At 47.6% G+C, this 16,295-nt stretch overlaps 1 protein-coding gene across 4 annotated transcripts in view; it reads left to right on the forward strand.

Moving 5' to 3' along the window:
- HIVEP3 (HIVEP zinc finger 3) overlaps positions 1–16,295 on the forward strand; it is a 414,712-nt gene that overhangs the window by 390,222 nt on the left and 8,195 nt on the right. For all 4 annotated transcript variants that reach the window (XM_048826161.2, XM_048826159.2, XM_048826162.2 and 1 more), the window contains one exon: positions 10,470–11,533. In XM_048826161.2, the coding sequence (XP_048682118.2) occupies positions 10,470–11,533 (1,064 nt within the window). The remainder of the gene's footprint in view (positions 1–10,469; positions 11,534–16,295) is intronic.

The following is a 16,295-nucleotide window of genomic DNA, read 5'->3' on the forward strand; positions in this document are numbered from 1 at the left end:
AGCTGCCTTTGCTTTGCAGCTTGGGTTTCCCAGGTTTTCGTACACAGGCCTCTACACAGTACACCTTTCGTACACAGGCCTCTACACAGTACACCTTTCGTACACAGTTCAGTCTTTGTTCCTCAGGTGTTTCCAGGTGTGGTGTTGTAGGGAGAGTGAGATACCCACATGATGTCATTTCCCCCTTTTATATCTTCTTCCCACTTTCTGGAAAGCTCTTTTGCTGTGACTTGGGCCAAACAGTTCCCACTATGTAGTGCTATCTCTGGGAGGTTTCTATTGTACACAGTTCCTGGAGTAATCCCTGTGCTTGTGTGCATCTCCTCAATAAGCCATTAACATTGATTGGTCTTTTTACTGTTGTTCCTGAAAGGCTACTTGTGGGTGTTTTCAATCTCACAACATGTTTCAGTAACACATACAGAGCGAAACTTCATGACTTCCATACAATGATAGCACATACAATCCAACAAGATATTAATGTCTAGCAGATCAAGGCTTTTAGAATGATATCTCCTCACAAGGCATACTTTGTACAAAACATATCACCAGCAGGACAGTGGGGTGGGAGGAGGTATTGTTTCATATTCTCTGTGTGTATATAAAGTCTGCTGCAGTTTCCACGGTAAACATCTGATGAAGTGAGCTGTAGCTCACGAAAGCTCATGCTCAAATAAATTGGTTAGTCTCTAAGGTGCCACAAGTCCTCCTTTTCTTTTTGCGAATACAGACTAACACGGCTGTTCCTCTGAAACATATCCTAATTATATGACAATAGTGAATAAGGGTTGCCAGGGTATCAGAACCTTAAATTCCCCTCTCTGCTTCAGCTGGCTAGAGCATTCTGCACTGCTAAACAGATGCTGCTCTGCTCATGGGTCATGGAGTGCAAGGCAAGAAGGGATGCCCAGATCAAAGTGTGACCTCCTGTAGCTGCATCGTGCTGCTGGGTGAAGTGACCCCTGTGAATATAGCATATGAAGCCTGATGCGAGAGTCTTTGTGAGATGCACTTTGTAAATATCTGATCATACAATCCAGATTATCCCTTCCTCATTGAAGGGGCTCCAGGGGAGGAAATCTCCATGAGGATCCCCTTGCCCACATCAGGGGCATCGGTTTTCCTCCAGTGGAAAAGCATGTGTGGCCTACCTCCAAATCTGAAGCCCCCCTGGGATGCACTCTGGCTGTGACTCCTGGTGGCCCCCATGTAGCATGGTTCCCACAGCCTCCTTGTGGCTACCCCCATGAGCCTCCAAGGAAAAAATACAGCCTGGAGATTTGTTTCAGGTGGATCCCCAGGGTGCTGGAAGGAGCATGATGAGCATCTCCTGATCCCACCCCCAGCTGACCCTGTTCTCCTGTGTGGCCGACCCAATCTCCCCACACATCCTCTGCAAGGTCAGGGTGGGAGGGGGTGAGTGCCCCGGAGATGGGAAATTCCCCTTATCGCAGGGGAGGTAGAGATTTGCATGCAGAGAGAGGGTCCTTTCCATGTGTGTATCCATGGGGCACAATCTGGGCCAGTAATGACAGTACCTAGGGCGTCTCTCAGCAGTGAAGCAGACAATCAGAAAGTACTTAAAACTTCATGGTGTTGTCAGATATTAGCTGGGTTACTCTGTATACTTAAAAATCTATTTACCCTCAATCCTGTGCTTAGTTCTTTCCCCTACGCGCAACCCCCCACCCATCCCACCCCCATTTAAAGGGCCTTTGAATTCAAGAGCCTCTTGTGTTCCTGTGAACCACCTAAGTTTCTTTAGTACAGCAGTGTCTCCCTTGCTCCATGGTGTCTGTAGCTGAGTTTCATTGACATCAGCCCAATAAGCAGGTCTCTTCCCTGTGTGTCTGAGGAGCATCAGAGCAGCGGGCTGCAGCCCTGAGAACGACGGCCTTCTGTTTGAAGCATGAGTAGGGCTGCAGATTTTTCGTGGTGGTGAAAATGTCACGGATATTGTGAGGTTTGCCCAGGACTTCTCTTTGTGTCCCTGATTTTAATAAACTCACCTCGCAGCAGCAGCTCCTGTTCCTGCGAGCCGGGCCCAGCTTCCCGCTTGGGTTCTGTGACCTGGCATGTGGGGTCACAACGCCGCTCATTAAAATTTGGCCCAGACACCCCTCCGTCATGACAGAGGGGTGTACGTGCCAAACCTGAGTGGCCTGGAGAGGGAGCCTCAGGTGAGTGTAGGCTCATTCTCCATCACAACCTCTGGGGACAGCACCCAACCCCTCCCGAGCACCTGCCTAGGGTAGGACCCATCCATCCAGGCCCCCCAGAGGCAGGACCCAACTCCCCTCGCCCCGGGCCTCCAACCCCTCAGGGGTAGGTGTATCCTCCTGCCCACTGTAAATGGTGCTCCCATGGCTTTACACTCCATTTCCCCCTAAACCCTTTTACTCCATTTACTATGACAGCTCTGAAATGTCGAGGGCAAGGTGAGAGATCACCAAGAGAGGAGCAAAAAGAACTAGGGAAAGCCTAATGTATACTTAGCTGTGTGAGCTAAAGGATATTTTACCCAAATGGTTAAAGGCTGAGCTCTGACAGTTGCTGAGGGTTAGATGACGAGCTCTTTGGGAGCCGTTAGATGTTTTTATGATTGTTTTTCTGTTTCCTTTAGTGAGGCTCTCGGTATCGTGGGCTGGAGGCTCCGTGCAGGGATAAGTGGGAAGAAGCCTTCAGGGATGGCAGATGTCTCGGCGTGCTGGTGGGATTTGGGGATTGTTGTCAGTGGGTCATTTGTATAGACAGTAAATATATTTTAAATATACCTCTACCCCGATATAACGCGACCTGATATAACACGAATTCGTCTAGAATGCGGTAAAGCAGCGCTCTGGGGGGCGGGGCTGCACGCTCCGACGGATCAGCGCATCAGCGTGTCTGGCTCTGACATGCTGCTCTGAGCAGCGTGTTAAGGGTGACGGGCCGGGGCCGAGGGATTGGATAAGGGGCAGAGGGTCTCGGGGGGCGGTCAGGTAACAGGGAGCAGGGGGGGTTGGATGGTTCAGAGGTTCTGGGAGTGGGGCAGTCCGGGGACAGGGAACGGGGGCGTTGGATAGGGCATGGGAGTCTCGGGAGGCCTGTCAGGGGGCGGGGCTGTGGATAGGGGTCGGGGCAGTCAGGGGACAGGGAGCCGGGGGGTTGGATAGGGGGTGGAGTCCTGGGGGTGATTAGAGACGGGGGGAGGTCTCTGGAGGGGGCGGTCGGGGGACAAGGAGCGGGGGGGTTGGATGGATCAGGGGTTCTGAGGGGGTCAGACAGGGGGTGGGAAGTGACATTAATAACGGAAATGCTCGAGGCCAAAGCAAGTTCAATATAACGCGGTTTCACCTATAACGCAGTAAGATTTTTTGGCTCCTGAGGACCACGTTATATCGGGGTAGAGGTGTACTGAGGGGGAGAAATGATACACCTGTCCCCTTCACCGTGGGGTTTGCCCCGATGGCGCACAGAGCTTCAGTACAGTGTGCTAGGTCAACATGACGTTCTCCATTCACAAAGCTTTGCAGAGCTGATGGGACACCACTGACCTCTTCCTGCTGCCCCCCATACCCTTCGTCACCAGAGCAGCTCTTGCAACTGCGTTTAGCATTTCTCTTTTTCCTTCTACTGCCCCTCCCAGCCTGAGCCAGTCTGATTGTCCTGGCCTTGTGCTGAGTCACTTCCCTAAACCAGCAGAGTTCAGTTTGCAGCAGGCTCACAGTGGCCAATACTTTACTGTCAGGCCTGGAAATTTACTCAAATTCAGAAGCTGTCATTGGAAGGTCTAGTAATTGAACCCTCTGGGGAACCCACTCTTCACAAAGGCATCACATGAATTTTAATTAGGGTTGTCAACTTGGTAATATTTCAAAAACAGACACTCCAGTAGGAGTGCCAGAACCTGCCCCGCCTCTTCCCACCCCCACCTACCCGAGGCCCTGCCCTGCCTCCTCCCCCAAGGCTCTGCCCCATCCACTCCTCTTTCCCCCTCTCCCCCATCTCTCGCTGCTTTTCTCCTCCCACCCTGCCCCCCGCTTAGCCAGGGCTGTGAGCTGCAGCCGCCCAACGCAGGTAGGAAGCAGCCCTGGCTGAGTAGGGCTGGTGCCAGTAATGACCCGACATCTCCCCCACCTGCAGTAACCAGACTTCGGGTGTCTGGGCATTAGGCCACCCTCACCCTTGCTGGGATGTGGGCTGAAGTCTTCTGTGTTTGGTGAAGATACCATTTTAATAAGGCCCTGGGTTGAATTTATACCACTGTGAATTCCACTGGTTCCCATGATGTTTTAGAGCAGAAGTAGGCTCATCCTGAGGAATCTGCTAACAATAGGGATGATACTTACTGTACAACGGTTTAAATTCATGTCTGCTCATTTTTAAACTAGCACTCAGGACACCACATTCACGTCTCTATATGTTCATGGGGAACTGGTTGGCTTTGTTAAATTGCCACGAAAGATATTTTCATGGGGCAAAGGTTTAGTGCAAAAGAGTCTAGCTCTATAGGACGTGGCTCAAAGCTCTGCACAGACCTTCGTGAATCACAGCACCCTTGAGGGTAGGTGTGTACATGACACTCACGAGGCCACACAGAAGGCAGGCATGACAGTTAGGATTAGGGGTTCCTAGCGCCACATCCCATGGTAAGGCCCTCGACCCCTCTACATCTTGTGCACCAGACTCTGATCCCAGTTACACAGGTGTAAATCTGTTGGAACTCCACTAGTTTTAGTGGGTCGACACAGGGGTACCAAGGATCAGATTTGGTCTCTCTGTATACACAGAGGACTCAATTCCCCAGGGATCACCGGTTTTTCACCTGTGATATGAGACCCACATCCAGGCAGACAAGTGGCAAGCAGTGATGGGAGGGAGCATTTTAACAATCTCACCTGGATGTTTTTTTGAGAGAATTGTTTAAATAAATCTGATGAGGTTTGTTAATGTGGTTTAAAGTAAAACGCAGCCCCGTTACTCCTAAGCAGGGAAGCTGCTGGTTCCCCCCCTACCAAGGTGGTCTATAGGCAGAGGAAGCACAATGGCTTTTTATCCCCTTGCTGCTGGTGCAGGTTACATTGCCGAAATGGATGCTTTTCTTTCCTTTAAATCTGACTATGCTTTAGGCTTTTGTCCTGCTCTTAAAAGCAGCCTTTCATTCATGCCGAGGCATTCTTTGTTTGGCAGGGGCATTGCCAGAGTTCAGAGTGGGGGGAGCAGGGCCAGAAAAAAAAACCCAGTCTAGGATTTGCTAGTGATAGTCCCAGGGGAAAAGTGTTAGTGCGGCGTTAGCCAGCGGAAGCCTGCTCCAGTGTCAGATTGCTGGAGGTCTCCTTCAGTCTGTTAACTCACTTAGAATAATTGATTAGCTGATGGCTCCTTCAAATCTCCCCCTGCCCTTATACTACCTGCACCTGATTCTTACTCAGATCAAAGCTTGATAGGAGAGGAGACAGTTGCTACTGAAATTTTGGTTGCTTGATACTCTGAAAGCACAAGGATTGTTGTAAACCTTTTCATTATAGTAAATTAAAACTAATGAATCATATTAATTGTGTGAAGCTTTTAAAAACCTGCAAATCAGAAATCCTATTTGTGCAGCAGATAATTGTAGGCTGCAAAGGCCAGAACTGCGAGAGCTCAATTCAGTCATTCAAGGGAATGCTTTCATTAATTATTTCATTCAATCATTCATTGCTCCGATCATACAGGGTTAATAGTAATGTATTGTGAGCAGCACAGTGTGTGAGCTGTTCTAAAGCCATTCAAGGCTGCAAGCTGAAAGGAGGATTCTGATTAGGAAAAGGAACGCGCTAAGCAGACGAGAAGGCTGCATTTGTCTCTGCCTTTGGTCTCATTTTTTAAAAAATACCATTAAACCAAAAACCCTGTTAAAAATCTGCCTTTCACCCAGAGGTCATCTGGGAGAATGCTTAGCAGATGGTTGGAGTGAGTGTCAGCTGGGAGGCCTCTTCTCCCCTCATTAAATCATGTGTCCATGCCTGTTTGTGAATGAGCACTCAGTTCCTGGACACCTGCTAAGCTCAGTGAGGGAAAGGACCTGCCTAGACTCAGGAAAGCACAGGGGTAGGACTCCATTAGCTTTCCGAATGGAATCCTCCTCCATTTGTTGATGTTGGCTGCACCGCTGCTGTCTGGACTGTGTAGCTGTCTGGACGTTATTGCATTATGCAGACAATCCATGTAATTTTAGAATTACAAAAAATATGCAGTCTCCGCTTCCTCCCATTTGTGTTTGTGTAAAGGGGACAGGGGAAGAATGTGTAAAGGTGAAAAGGGGAAGGCTTGGTGTCAGAGCAACTCGGGGGGGGGGGGTTTCCTTTGGTAAAAGCAAACAATTCCTGGGCTTTTGCCCAAGTTTAATGCATTCTGCATCATGACTGAAGAGACCCGAGGCTCAGAAATGCAGAGTCTAGCATCCATGCAAAGGGCTAGAAAATCATGTACGATCCTGTAAGTGCTGGGGGATGGATGGATGGATGGATGGAAGAGGGAAAAGATACAGAGATGTCTTAACACTTGCCTTCACATGAAATTTAAAGATCATAGCTCCATCCCACATCCCAGATTTTCTCACTATCACATAGCTTCCATTGCTGGCAGGGCACTGAGTTGGAAAGAGCATTCTTTTTTGTAGTGAAAGAGACTGTCTTTCTCTTCTTTTAGAGGGAGATCAGTACAGAACCATTCAAGGGCTTGCCCATCCAAAAGTGATCATTTCCAATTGCAATGAGCTATTCTAGGAAGACTCTCTGCACTCTCTTTGCCATCCGTTTCTAAAACTGGCTGTGTTTCACATGATGGGTTTATTTCTATTTAAGGAACAGGGGAAATAGAGGACTTTTCCCATTGCCATAAAAGGAGACTCTGGGTCTGATCCTCTGCTCTTTCACTCAAATTTTACCTTGGTGTAATTCCACTGAATTCAGTCAAGCAATACAGAGTGGAGAATCAAGCCCATATGCTCTAGGCATCCATTGATATGTGTCACTGCCCAGACACATTGTCATAAAATGCCCTTCCAGCTTTTCCCTTCCCATTCTCTGGCCCGCTGAGTTCAGAGAATCAGATTTCTCTTGTGAAACGTTCTGGCCTTTGGCTGAGTTTGAAGCTTTCTTTCTGCACAGTGGGAACATGTCAGGAGGGCAAGGCAAAATCCACTTGGGGCTCCCCCAAATCTCACTCATTCCGATAGTTCCTGTGTGGCAAATGTGGACTACTCCACCACATAGAAATGGATTAGCTTTACCCTAGCTTTGTACTGCTGACCGTGCTGTGCTCACCGGATACTGTCAGTGCCTATCTATTATTCTGTCACTGCCAGGAAACCAAACAGCCCAGGGCGAGGATTCCTAGGGAGTGGAAGCTAACAGTGGGGTGCACTTTGGCCATCACTGTCTGCCAGTTCTAAGCTTTCCCAAGGCATAAAGTCATTAGAGTAGAGGAAATAACTAACTCCTAGATCTGGCTGTGAAATGTTTTCCCTTTCAGAGCAAGAAATATGCATGGTTCTGACTGGAGCTGGTTGAACTATTCATTTAGAATAATACTTGTTATGAATTTAGCTCCTTTCTGGATTAGCAAATAATCCATAGCCGGATCCTAATTTCAGCTAATTTGTTCATTACCCCTCGTGTCTCACCATGTAACAGTCAGCCTCGTGGTTGTGAGCTGTTCACTTTGACTATTTACTACATATATTGTGTGACAGCTGAAACTTTTTAAATAACAGAAGAGCCAATGATGCATCTGTGCTAAAATGCGTGCCCTTTTTCACAACATCTGACAGTTGCTGAATACTCACAAACAACAGATCAGACCCCACAACTCACAGTAACCTGAACTGGGATATTTTATCCATGGATCAGAGCGGCTTCTCATTGTTTGGCCAGCTCTACCTCTGACAACCCACCTGGCGTGGTCAGAAGTGGTCTGGCCTGACCTTTCGCTCTGCTTAGTTCTCCAGGTGCTCTGACTGGCTGGTGGATGGCATCATTAAATAAAATGCTGTTTCAGTTAACATTGATTTGATCAGGTGAGAAATAGGGTGTCCTCATCTGAACCTAGTGGAAAAGGAGTCCAGGAATCCTGCAGTTAGTGAGTTCACACAGGTGTCTGTGAAACTGCTGGGAACTAACCACAGAGAGACCTACTGAAGACAGTCAGCAAACGTGGACTAGCAAAGGGACACTGGTTTTCTTCATGTAGCCTGGCACACAAAGAGGCTGAGAAACTGAGAATGTTAATATTCAAATAGCCAGCTCGAAGAGCTTGCACTAGGAAAATCCTGCTTGGGTTGAGCAATAGTGACATCCAGTGGCTGTTCCTATGGATCTCTTCGAAACCAGCTCACGTCTCCCCTGCCAACATGTTTTACGTCCATGGCCCAGAGATAAAAACATTCTTAGCAGAGGGCAGCAGGGAGTTGCCCAACACAGCACCAAACTTGGAAGCACAGTGACACTAAGTCCCAGATTTAGGTACCAGTCGCATTCAGAAGACCCCCCTCAGCTGCCACCGAGCCCTGTAGGTGCCTAAACCTACTTGGAGCCTAAGCTTTTGCAGAGAACGTTCCCCAGGTTGCCTGTGTTTCTGACTCTGGACATGTGCACTGCTGCTTCGCTTTGGGCGCCCAGACACCCAAGCTCCTGTGCAATGCATGGACCAGCTGCTGCGCCTAGTTTGCCTGTGAGGCCCAGTATGATAGACATACACAGAGCATGCCTCACTTCACAAAAAATGGGGGGACAGGGTTTGTGGGGAAGGTGAGGCCCTCCCTCATAACGTCCGGTGCAGTGGTTAGGGTACTCTTCTGGGATGTGGAAGACCCCTGGTTCAAGTCTCTCCTCTGCCCGATGCGGAAAGGGAATTTGAAGAGGGTTCTGCCGTCTCTCTCATAGCCACTGGACTGTGGGATATGCTGGTGTGGATAAGAGAGAGCAAAAGCAGGCATGAGAGTGACTGTGTAGCCTGGTGGGTAGAGCTCTCACCCTGGAGCCTGTGCTCAGATAACTCTGTGTGTTCAAAGTGGAGCCACTTCAATAGAAGATAGTGACGCTGACACACATGGGAATGTTCCTGGTCAGTTCCTTCTCCCCCAACAACTGGGCTAAATGTTATGAGGAAGGCGGCTGTTACCCCTCTTCCCCCCAGATTCTTGCAAGAAATTCCTGAGGTGCCTGACTCTGGGTGAGGGCTCACAGCTGAGAATACCAAGCCCAGATTTACATGCCAAACTCCCCTCTCATTGGCTAGCTTAGGCGGCTCCCTGCCTAGCATGCTGGTGTTGGTGGATCCTATTCTTAGGCACCTGTCTGCCTCCATTCCTTGTATAGGACGCCTGAGCACCTAACTCAGGCTTTGTGAATCCTGGTGATTTTCTAAGTGTCTTTGTTCCTTTGTGACTCTAGCCCCATGGCAGTTAGAATGTGCACTTTATCCAGCACCTATCGCACGCTCGGTGCTGTTGATGTATTAATCTCATTTGTATTGGCAGCAACATCTAGGTGTCAGGTTAAGGATCAAAGCCTTATGCTGCTAGGCATTCGACAGAGATGCAGAAACTGCCGCTGCCAGACAGAGCTCAGAGTCTTAAGTTATGACTAGAACTGGTCAAAATATGGGAAGGGTAAAATTCACAGAATTTTTTTATGGTTTCCCCTGGTGTTTGTTTGTTTGGGAAGGGGCAGTTTTGATGTCTGAAACGTTGACAGAATTAAAAAAAAATTCACCCACCTCTAGTTATGTCCACATGTGACTAATGGAAGAGACAAACAAAGGGGAGTGGTGACATGAGTGAGATAACCGGAAAAACAAGCATTTGGTAGAGATGTGGCGGATTTCCACCTGCCTAGACACTGCCAGCTGGTAGAGCTTTGCAGGCATCATGGCAGAGAAAAGTCTTGAAGAGGGGCTTAAAGGAAGAGAAAGTGTGGCTTTGTGGCTCTTATCAACGAGCTTTTCCCATTCATAATGGGAGGCCTGGGAGAATGCGTGGAGGTGTTTGAGGGAGCAGCAGATGTGATGGCTGAGTATGCTGGCACAGCAAAGGCTGCAGTCAGTGTTATGCCAAAATAATAGGTCATTGAGCTATGGAGGGGCTAAATTGGGAAGGAGCCTTAAAGCTAAAGGGTTGTGTTTGAGGTGGTGGCGAACAGCCAGCAGAGGGATGCAAATGGTGGGAGGCTGGTTAAAGCAATGAGCCAGAAAGGTGATTTTAGCAGCAGCCTTTGAATGAACTACAGGAGGTGAGACTGCAGACATCAAGGGCAGAGAGGAAGAGGTTGCAGGTATCAGACACAAGATGATAAGGGTCTGGACAGCAAAAATATCCTTTTTTCATCTAGTCCACTCAGAGCTCCTTTGAGCACTCGGAGTTTAACACAGAAGTTGATTATTTCAATATATTTGTGTCTATTTTGCATGCTTGATGGATTTTTTTTTCCTGTTTTGTTTTTTTCCAGGAACCAGTGAAGACCTATTCCAAGATTCCGAAGGGAGGGAGGGATCCGAGCCTATTGAGGAGCACCAGTTTTCAGACCTAGAGGAATCTGACGATGACGATGACAATGAAGATGATGAAGATGAGGAGGAAGAGGAGAGCCAAGATGAGCCACCTTTAAAGTTTTCAGAAGCAAAACATACCTCCCTTCCAATGCACTCTTCGGGCAGCTCTCCATCTGCTCCAGAGGAATGCACAGGAGCAGCATTGTCTTTAACACAAGATATTGTCTCCAGCATCCAACAAGTAGGCAGGGGCCACCAGACCACTTCCTCAGGGCTGGAAACAAAATGGTCAGCAGACAGTAGCGAAGTTGCTGTTTGCCACAGCTTCTTGAGTCTCCATAGGCCAGCTTTGACCTCCAGTGAACATTTGGCTTCTGCTGAAAGGGAATCTGTCACAAAGCAGCACATGTTCTTAGCTATGGACCTGTCAACCTCAGAAGACACCTCCCCAAGAAAGAAGTGGTCTCCAGGCAAGGACTCTGGTGGTGGTGGCGGCAGCGGCAGCAGGCCAATGCTAGCTAGAAAGCACTTGTTAACCAAAAATGAAACTTCACCGAAACGTTTCTCGCCAACTGGAGAAATGTCTTCACTAAGGTGCCTGTCTCCAGGGAGAGGGATGTCACCGTGTCAGCGCATGTCACCGAGAAGGGAGGCATCTCCACTGAGATGTTTGTCACCAAGGCTTGAGCTGTCACCCGGCAGGCACCCTTCCCCAAGAAGAGAGTTATCCCCAAGAACGTACCTCCCACCAGAGAGGGGGGTCTCCCCTGTGGGGCATTTGTCTCCCAGCAGAGAGATGTCATCAGTCAGATATTTATCACTGAAGAAAATGTTGCCTCCAGCCTGTTCAGAGTCACTTTCTAGATATCCATCCCCAGGGAAAGAGGACTTGCCTTGTAGCAGCAAATCAGCTGCAGATGACCAAGTTCAAAGCTCATTAAAACTCCAGCATGGATTAGCTTCAATGCCTCTACCTCACAGGTTCCTTGGCAAAAGTGCAGAGCTGTATGAGTCCAAGTCGGTAAGCTCCAATTCTTCTTCTGTGTTCATATTTTCTATTCATCTTTGTAAATCCTTTGATTTTCTTTCATGGATATTGTCTAGTGAAAGATGTCAGATTGACTGATATCCTCTGCTGAGTCACAGGATGGGTGCTACACAGGTAGCAGCAAGTGCGTGTTTTCCACCCCCATCACTTTTCCTCTGCACCCCTTTTCTCTCCCTTCCATTTCTTCTCTCTCCTCTTCCTTCTTCCCCCTTCCGTTTCCTCTCTCTCCCCCTGCTTTTCCCTCACACACCCACGCCGTTTTTTTTTTTCTTTTGTGTGTTTTTGTTTTTAAAGTTAAGGGTTAATGCCATGCTGTGTGGAGGAATGACTTCTAAAGGATGGGAGGATATTCATTATCTGTGGCTCACTCAGTCCTTGGCCTTTGTGCTGAAGAGGCAACAAGGTGGGAAGGGCACTTACTAAAGACTGAGGTTGTGGTTTTGTGATAGGGACACTTGTTCTATAGGAATTTGAGACCCACTAACTCATTTCTTAAATGCCATGAATAGCCATGGTATTCTAGATATGTTCCGTTTCTACGGACCTGAACCAGATTTGAACCAGTAAAGGCGAAAGTTCTTGTCGCCATTACTAATCCCATCTAGCCTTCCAGCCAACTCCATTACGTTAGCTGTTGAGAAACATTTATTTGGGCTTCTCATCTCACTCACTTTCTCAGACCAACTAGGTATTTTCCCCGTTGGGTCAAAAAAACAATTAATTCTGCCTTTGCTGGACACATCACATCCTACATGTAAAGGGCGTTAGTGTGTTTCTCCCATACATATAGATTAAAGAGGACACGCGGTTTGTAGAGAAATCTCCCACTTCCACTGTTACTGCCACAGCTCTCCACAGAAAGTCTGTATGTGCCTGGCTCTCATCTGAGGGCTTGTCTACATGGTGGGTTAGTCTGAACTGAAGCGTGCGCAGAGTGTGTTGCACACTAACAGGCCATGTAGACCCTGCTGGCTCAGACTGAAAATTCCCTAGTTCGAAACTGTACGATGTTAATGCATGAATAAGCCCTTGTGTGAACAAGACCTAAGTTACACTGGTGCAAATCAGGAGTAACACCACTGAAGTCAGCCAGTGCAGTTACATTGCTGTGAAACTGGTGTGCGCCTGTGGAGAGTGTTCTGGGGACAGAGAGCTCTTACAGAACTTCTGCCATAGTACTCTCCAACCATGTAGCCCAGTGTGTGTTTTTCCTTGTCTGTGGTTTTTCCCTATCAGGGATGTGGCACTGATTTCCCTTGGGGTTTGTTTGTTTAATTCTTTTCATTTATAACTTCAAACACTATCCCTGGGTTAGGCCCAGACTTTCACCCACCATACAGCTATTTCAGTCTACTGTGAAATAATCTTGGTTTTGTTCAATATCTTCATAAATGATCTGGAGGATGGTGTGGATTGCACTCTCAGCAAATTTGCGGATGATACTAAACTAGGAGGAGTGGTAGATACGCTGGAGGGTAAGGATAGGATACAGAGGGACCTAGACAAATTGGAGGATTGGGCCAAAAGAAATCTGATGAGGTTCAACAAGGATAAGTGCAGAGTCCTGCACTTAGGACGGAAGAACCCAAAGCACCGCTACAGACTAGGGCCCGAATGGATCGGCAGCAGTTCTGCAGAAAAGGAACTAGGGGTGACAGTGGAAGAGAAGCTGGATATGAGTCAACAGTGTGCCCTTGTTGCCAAGAAGGCCAATGGCATTTTGGGATGTATAAGTAGGGGCATTGCCAGCAGATCGAGGGACGTGATCGTTCCCCTCTGTTCGACATTGGTGAGGCCTCATCTGGAGTACTGTGTCCAGTTTTGGGCCCCACACTACAAGAAGGATGTGGATAAATTGGAGAGAGTCCAGCGAAGGGCAACAAAAATTATTAGGGGTCTGGAACACATGACTTATGAGGAGAGGCTGAGGGAACTGGCATTGTTTAGTCTGCAGAAGAGAAGAATGAGGGGGGATTTGATAGCTGCTTTCAACTACCTGAGAGGTGGTTCCAGAGAGGATGGTTCTAGACTATTCTCAGTGGTAGAAGAGGACAGGACAAGGAGTAATGGTCTCAAGTTGCAGTGGGGGAGGTTTAGGTTGGATATTAGGAAAAACTTTTTCACTAGGAGGGTGGTGAAACATTGGAATGCGTTACCTAGGGAGGTGGTAAAATCTCCTTCCTTAGAAGTTTTTAAGGTCAGGCTTGACAAAGCCCTGGCTGGGATGATTTAATTGGGGATTGGTCCTGCTTTGAGCAGGGGGTTGGACTAGATGACCTCCTGAGGTCCCTTCCAACCCTGATATTCTATGATTCTATGAATTATTATATAAATTGTACACACACCCCGAATGTGACACTGGATTCTAAACCTCCCTGTCTCTCTGTTTGCAAGTTCATGATAACCCTTGAAAATTTTAGAATCCCGTACAGCAGAGGTAGCTCTCCAGCCTAAGCAAATTGACAAACCAGATTCCCAGACTGTAATGACATAACTGACTATGTCATTAATGATGCTTTTGGCAAACAAGGAGGTAAATAATCCAGTCCCTTTGAAGAGTGGTTATAATCAGAAAAGTGACCTCTTCTTAGTCCATTTGTCTGCTCTTTGGGCAGCCCCTAGTCTCCTCTGTTCATTTTACTGACACAGAGAAGTTTTCGCTCCCGCTAGACTTACAGCACCAGAGCAGCTATGAGAGATGGAGCTGGAGCCTATTCTGCTTCACCCATCATCACTGAGATTGTCAGCTGAGTTTTCACCGCAGAATCTTTATTCCTGATGACGATGCAGGAGGCAAAAGATCAGAGCTGGATTTTCCAACCCAAGGTGGTGTTTGCAGGGACAGCAATTAGAAAAACAGATTCTTGAGTTATAAAGGAATAGCATTTGATCTGGAGTCCCTGAGGATGAGTAACCAGGGACCTCTATTGTGTCATTTCTCCCCATGTTATGGTGACAATATTTTTTATTGGAGTCCAGCTTGGAGGCCCTGGAAAGCTTATGCTCAAATACATTTGTTAGTCTCTAAGGTGCCACAAGTCCTCCTTTTCTTTTTGCAGATACAGACTAACACGGCTGCTACTCTGAAACCTGGAAACAATCAGTGTCCATTGTGTTAGGTTCTGAACAACCATATACCAAGCCGTGGTCCCTGCCCTGAAAGGCTTCCATTAAGAGTGCTCTGCTGTTTGCTGGGTAGACAGAGGCTGGAATTGCTGCCTAAATGTCATTCAACCTTCTCTGAAATCCAAAGAGTTTCCCCATATGTAGGACTTCAGATATGGGGAGTGGATGCAAAGGAACATAAACCAAGGGCCCTTCCACTTAAGTCCTTTTGCCGCACAGACTGGGCCAAGATACTAAAGCAACTAGTTTCGAAATGTCGTCTGCTGGTGTCTGATATCCATACCCTTGCTTTGGTATGTTTATTTTTAAGGATAAAGAAGCGAGAGTGGAGGCTGTAGGGCAGGAGCATCCATAGACCTGAGGGAACAGATGCTGCACAAAGCCTCAGAGCAGAGCATTTCTCCATGGCCTACAGCTAGCACTGTGGCTGTTTCCTGCCCCGTCTGGATTTTTGGACGGTCATGCTGTGGAGTATGCAGCAGCGCAGTGCTGCAGAAAGACAGTTCTACCAGGCAGAGCTATTAAATAGGGAAACATTACAATCGTATCAGTGACCCAGCTTGTAGGGTCACAATATAAAGCACAAAAAGAACAGGAGGACTTGTGGCACCTTAGAGACTAACCAATTTATTTGAGCATAAGCTTTCGTGAGCTACAGCTCACTTCATCGGATGCATAAAGTGGAAAATGCAGTGAGGATGTTTTATACACACAGACCATGAAAAAATGGGTGTTTATCACTTCAAAAGGTTTTCTCTCCCCCCACCCCACTCTCCTGTTGGTAATAGCTTATCTAAAGTGATCACTCTCCTTACAATGTGTATGATAATCAAGGTGGGCCATTTCCAGCACAAATCCAGGGTTTAACAAGAACGTCTGAAGAACCGGGGGGGGGGGGGGTGGGGACCAATGGGAAATAGGTTACCTTGCATAATGACTTAGCCACTCCCAGTCTCTATTCAAGCCGAAGTTAATTGTATCAAATTTGCAAATGAATTCCAATTCAGCAGTCTCTCGCTGGAGTCTGGTTTTGAAGTTTTTCTGTTGTAATATTGCAACTTCATGTCTGTAATCGCGTGACCAGAGAGATTGAAGTGTTCTCCGACTGGTTTATGAATGTTATAATTCTTGACATCTGATTTGTGTCCATTTATTCTTTTACGTAGAGACTGTCCAGTTTGACCAATGTACATGGCAGAGGGGCATTGCTGGCACATATCACATTGGTAGATGTGCAGGTGAACGAGCCTCTGATAGTGTGGCTGATGTTATTAGGCCCTGTGATGGTGTCCCCTGAATAGATATGTGGGCACAGTTGGCAATGGGCTTTGTTGCAAGGATAGGTTCATGGGTTAGTGGTTCTGTTGTGTGGTATGTGGTTGCTGGTGAGTATTTGCTTCAGGTTGGGGGGCTGTCTGTAGGCAAGGACTGGCCTGTCTTCCAAGATCTGTGAGAGTGATGGGTCATCCTTCATAATAGGTTGTAAGTCCTTGATCATGCGTTGGAGAGGTTTTAGTTGGGGGCTGAAGGTGATGGCTAGTGGCGTTCTGTTATTTTCTTTGTTAGGCCTGTCCTGTAGTAGGTGACTTCTGGGTACTCTTCTGGCTCT

This window comes from Caretta caretta, chromosome 19 (genome assembly GCF_965140235.1).
Source record: "Caretta caretta isolate rCarCar2 chromosome 19, rCarCar1.hap1, whole genome shotgun sequence".
NCBI classification, from domain to species: domain Eukaryota; kingdom Metazoa; phylum Chordata; order Testudines; family Cheloniidae; genus Caretta; species Caretta caretta.